The sequence below is a fragment of the Loa loa genome (genome assembly GCF_000183805.2).
Source record: "Loa loa unplaced genomic scaffold supercont3.186, whole genome shotgun sequence".
NCBI classification, from domain to species: domain Eukaryota; kingdom Metazoa; phylum Nematoda; class Chromadorea; order Rhabditida; family Onchocercidae; genus Loa; species Loa loa.
The window spans coordinates 75,299-79,763 of NW_018108366.1; the positions used below are offsets into that span (position 1 = coordinate 75,299).

Below are 4,465 nucleotides of genomic sequence, written 5' to 3' on the forward strand. Positions count from 1 at the left end.
CTTCGGTATTCTTTATTGTTACTTTCTTCAAAATAATGCTAACACTTTGGTAAAATTGTAAGTGTTTATTCGAACTTGAGACATAAAATAGGTGCAATTTTCGGTAACAAAATTTGCTATGTATTTTTCAAGCACTGTATTTTTCGACTATATTACTGAAATATCTAACTTTCTTTTTGTAGGCGCTTTTCCTTGTGGGAATGGGCCTTAATGAGCAGGCCATGAACAAGAACTTCGACTTCATCAGTTGTGCTGAAGAGGCTAATGTATTTACAGTGATGAAGAGCTTGACTGGAAAACCTGAATCAGAACCACATGCTGATCTTCTGGGATATTTGCTTGAGGTTATCATCTTTATTTTGTGGTGATTAAAATTCTACTGGATGCAATAAATAAAACTATAATCATAATTAGGGTTGAGGAATTGAGATTGAAGGGCGAGAAATTAAGTGAGACTTGAAATCACCGTAAAAATTCGTTTTGTCGAAAAAAAATCTAATTTTTGACCCAATGTACATCGACACAAATAAATATCCAGAATATTTTTTAGCGCTATGAAAAGACGAAATCACAGAGCAAAGGAACTGTTGTACTGCCGGAACTGAAGTCGGAAGTATCCGAATCAGAAATCAAAGCCAGAAAAGCGGCGATTGCAGCTAAAAAGCGAAAACAGGCAATGGATCAGGTAAAAATATCCAAAATTTGCCTTTAATGCTAACGAAATTTACATTTAATGCTTATTTATTTTCTTGACTTTGGTAAATCTCGAAATTCTATAGATGAATCGGCTGCAGAAGCAATTTGTAACACAAAACCAAGATTTGCTTGGAAGGGAATTTCTTGAAGGAAAAGAACCTCAAAGACATGATGAGGATGAAGAGCCATTAGGGTAAGTGTCGTTCTAAATTCCTCTTGGAGTGGAATCGAAAAACTTAATCATTCATACTTTTTTGTCTTTTTTTCCATGTTTCCATAAAATTAGATGTTATAGCACACTACACTTCTTTCAAACTTTGTTTTACAACAGTGTATTATCTCCACAGATTTCTTGTTTTTATTTAGGATTTTACCACAAGGGAGCGGTTTTCCGACTTGTTTGGGCATCGATCGAATCACTGCCAGATGTGATGATTGTCGTCGAATTACATGTATTCTATGCCAGGAAGATGAAGATGTTACAGCGGATGGTCAAGCACTAGTATGTGCTGCACTTATGCAAAAGTAAATGTATTGAGTTTTATATGTTTTTATGATGGATGTCGTGTACTGAACTTATTGGAATTTTATTCTAAATAGTTTTTCTAAAAAATCAGCATTTATAGTCCCGTCGAATTTCTCGTTTCATCACATTACACAGATTGGTTGTATTCTTCTATTTCAGCAACAACTGCTTCAACATTTTACCAGCAGTAGATGGAATTGAATAATTTTTCCGGATGCTTCAATGAAATTTCAATTCCTTGCTTTCAGATCATCACTATTTGCAAGGCTTAAACAAGAGGAAGAGGCTGCATCAGAATTGTCCAAGGTATTTCTATCCGCTTCTCTTCGAAATGGTCCTGGAGCTTCAACATGTGGTCATGTAATGCATTTTAATTGCTACAAAAAGTAAGAATTCATTCTGCTGCGAATAAAAAATGTTTATTATTTTATAGTGCTTTTTATCGATTGTCATGTGTACTAAAAAAGTGTTATAGGATTACTATTTTATGTTACAATATGACAGTGAATTATTTGGTTTTGATACGATTACATTTCTTAGATTTTCTGAATTGCTGAAAGATCGCGATCGTGGCCGTAATCGACAACTCATGGCATATAATCCGCGTGTGCTTGATGTTAATTCTGGTGAATATCTGTGCCCGCTATGCAAACGTCTGAGTAATACGATACTACCAATTCTACCTCCTCTTGCACAAGTTTTCGCGGACAGGTATACGGATGTCAACTTTTTTTATACAAGTTTTTTAGCCTTTATTTCTTATGGTTCGAGCACTTTTATAATGAAAATTCTATTGAATTAATCATGTTCGTTTTCTCTACGTGAAGACATTTTCCAGATTCGTTAAATGTTGTTTTCATATATAGTTCCTTAAACTTTAAATGTTTCAGTTATCATTATATCCCGCACATGTGATTATTTTCAACTAATTTTGCAGAATTGCTCATAAAGAAAGGCATATCGAATTTGAAGATTGGATAAACCGTTTCTTTGGATTTTTCGATGGCCTATGCTCTATCAGTAATGACAAATCATTCAAAGGTCACAGCAAGAAGAGGTTTGTGGGGTTCCCTTTAATTTTTTATGCATTGCTGTAAACGCTTTGAATAAATGGATGCTTTTCTTGTTTTTCCATTCAAGATTGAATGGAAAATAAAATTTAGGTCACATTCGGAACGGTCATTGATGGAATTAGCTGGTCGAGAAGCCGAAACTGGAAATACATTATCAGCATCGGCTCCCTCTACATCCACCATATCCTTTATGACGGAAACGAATCCAGTTGTGCACCCCAGTAAGCTCTAAATATTTTTTTTTCTTTGCTGTTTTCTGAAGGTGATATACTGTCGTATTTTCTGCTGCCGTCAGATCTCTTTTGATGGAAGAATTTTAATGGTCAAAAATATCACATCCTGTAATTTAGCTTCAAAATTCTGATGGAATATAGAAAAATAAGAGATAAGGACAGGAATAATTATAGTCAGTTAATGAACGATGGTTCCTTACAAGCACAGATTAGAATGTGTTAAACCTCGATGCATGCTAAGTTGTGCATGTCGAAATGAAAGATAAATTGCAATTTTTAGAATCGGATGAATTGATGGAGGTAGACGATAACGAAGAAAACGCAGTGAAGACAACTGCGAAAAGGCAAAGTGGCCCTGACGGACGTTTCTTTGCAATCCTTACGTCTATTCCGGATGTAATGCATAAAATCAAAGACATGCTTACTCAGCCGGAAAAGCAACAGAATGATAGGTGCGGTATTTTTGGTATTTCAATGAATTTTCATTTTCTCCTTCTGAAATTCTGTGTTTAATGAAAAATGAGGGATTTGTAGAATCAGTTTATAAGTAGCTGAAATTATGAAGGAGCAAAAAAATAAAAAATCCTGATTCTTGAAGAAGATGAGAAGAATTGATCAGATTTTATTTTAATTCGATACTCATTGAAAATAATTTCTAGTGTGCGAACACATTTTTCACCAGCGATTTGGGATATGGTGGATTATTTCCTGAAACAAACAAATTTGGTTAGTTATTCGTTAGGAGTCCAAAACTTCTCTTATAATATCACATTATCGCCATCACGAAATGCTTAAGAGATGACCTTAGCATTAATCTTATTAAGGATGTTTGCTATCTGAGTCATTCAAGCATTTCCTACGATCATATAATGTTAAAAATTGTCAGTTTGATGATTGTTGTCCTTTACTAATCGTTTGAGAAATCTCACATCTGTTTCACATTATGAGCTAGGAGTTATATTTTGAAAATTTACAGCATTTGCAAAATGACGGAACTTCCGGTTATTTCAATCGGGAAATTGTGGAAGCCGTTTCTACGTTCCAAACAGCTGCATTTTCACTTCGTTCAATTGCAGCAGTACTTCGTCGTGGCGATAAGCCATTATTTGGAGCATGGAATGCCAGACAGGTTATTTGTAAATGTTACGTGAGGTGGTATTTCTTGTCAGCAATGGCGGCTTAGTCTTTGTGTGTCTCATAACACATATTCTGTATTGAAAATTTGAAGCGATCAAAGTTATGTGCAATACTAGCAAAATTAGCACATATGATATGGTTGTAGTACTTTCACGTTTACCAATTCACTGTAATGAAATTCTGATGATTGACTTTATTGTATTTATCGGAAATTAAAACACTTACATTAATTAAGTTAGCAAACTAACTGACTTTTCCAATATTCTGGCATAAACATGCAAAACCTTTTTCAGCGTGAGTGTATATATGCATTGTCACGAAGTTGTGCAGTAGCGACAATGAAATGCCACTCATCATACTATTATCTCCGACTTCTTCTGTTCCAGTTATTATCTCCCCTCCTGTCACATCGAGCATCTACTGATCAGAATCTTGCAATAGATCATGCCGCAGATTCAAAGCATCCTGTCGATCAGTCACTACTGAAAATACTAGAAACAAAAAAGAAATCGGAGATTCATTTACCAGAAGGGATAGAACTAAATAATATGGTATCTATATTTTTAAATATTGGTTTATTTCCTGATAAAATTCTATCACTTCAGCTGATGCTTTTGAAAGCTAGGTAATTGGGACCACGGATTTGGTTTTACCTTTGAATAATTTTATTCTAGTATATTTAGTCAATAAGTTATTTTCATTTCATCGTGATTGCGTGCTATAATAAGTATTGCACTGAATGACTAAATATTGGTACCTGTCTTGAAAATAAATTCATAAATTCTTATAGAATTTTTTTC

At 34.4% G+C, this 4,465-nt stretch overlaps 1 protein-coding gene across 1 annotated transcript in view; it reads left to right on the forward strand.

Annotated features, from left to right (window-relative positions):
* Positions 1 to 4,465, forward strand: part of LOAG_18067 (E3 ubiquitin-protein ligase UBR2) — a gene marked incomplete at its 5' end in the record, with an annotated part of 19,560 nt that overhangs the window by 11,785 nt on the left and 3,310 nt on the right. The window contains 11 exons of the mRNA XM_020450738.1: positions 551 to 685; positions 780 to 889; positions 1,063 to 1,221; positions 1,471 to 1,608; positions 1,763 to 1,933; positions 2,160 to 2,279; positions 2,386 to 2,516; positions 2,809 to 2,980; positions 3,188 to 3,254; positions 3,505 to 3,657; positions 3,959 to 4,216. Of these exons, the coding sequence (XP_020305550.1) occupies positions 551 to 685; positions 780 to 889; positions 1,063 to 1,221; positions 1,471 to 1,608; positions 1,763 to 1,933; positions 2,160 to 2,279; positions 2,386 to 2,516; positions 2,809 to 2,980; positions 3,188 to 3,254; positions 3,505 to 3,657; positions 3,959 to 4,216 (1,614 nt within the window). The remainder of the gene's footprint in view (positions 1 to 550; positions 686 to 779; positions 890 to 1,062; positions 1,222 to 1,470; positions 1,609 to 1,762; positions 1,934 to 2,159; positions 2,280 to 2,385; positions 2,517 to 2,808; positions 2,981 to 3,187; positions 3,255 to 3,504; positions 3,658 to 3,958; positions 4,217 to 4,465) is intronic.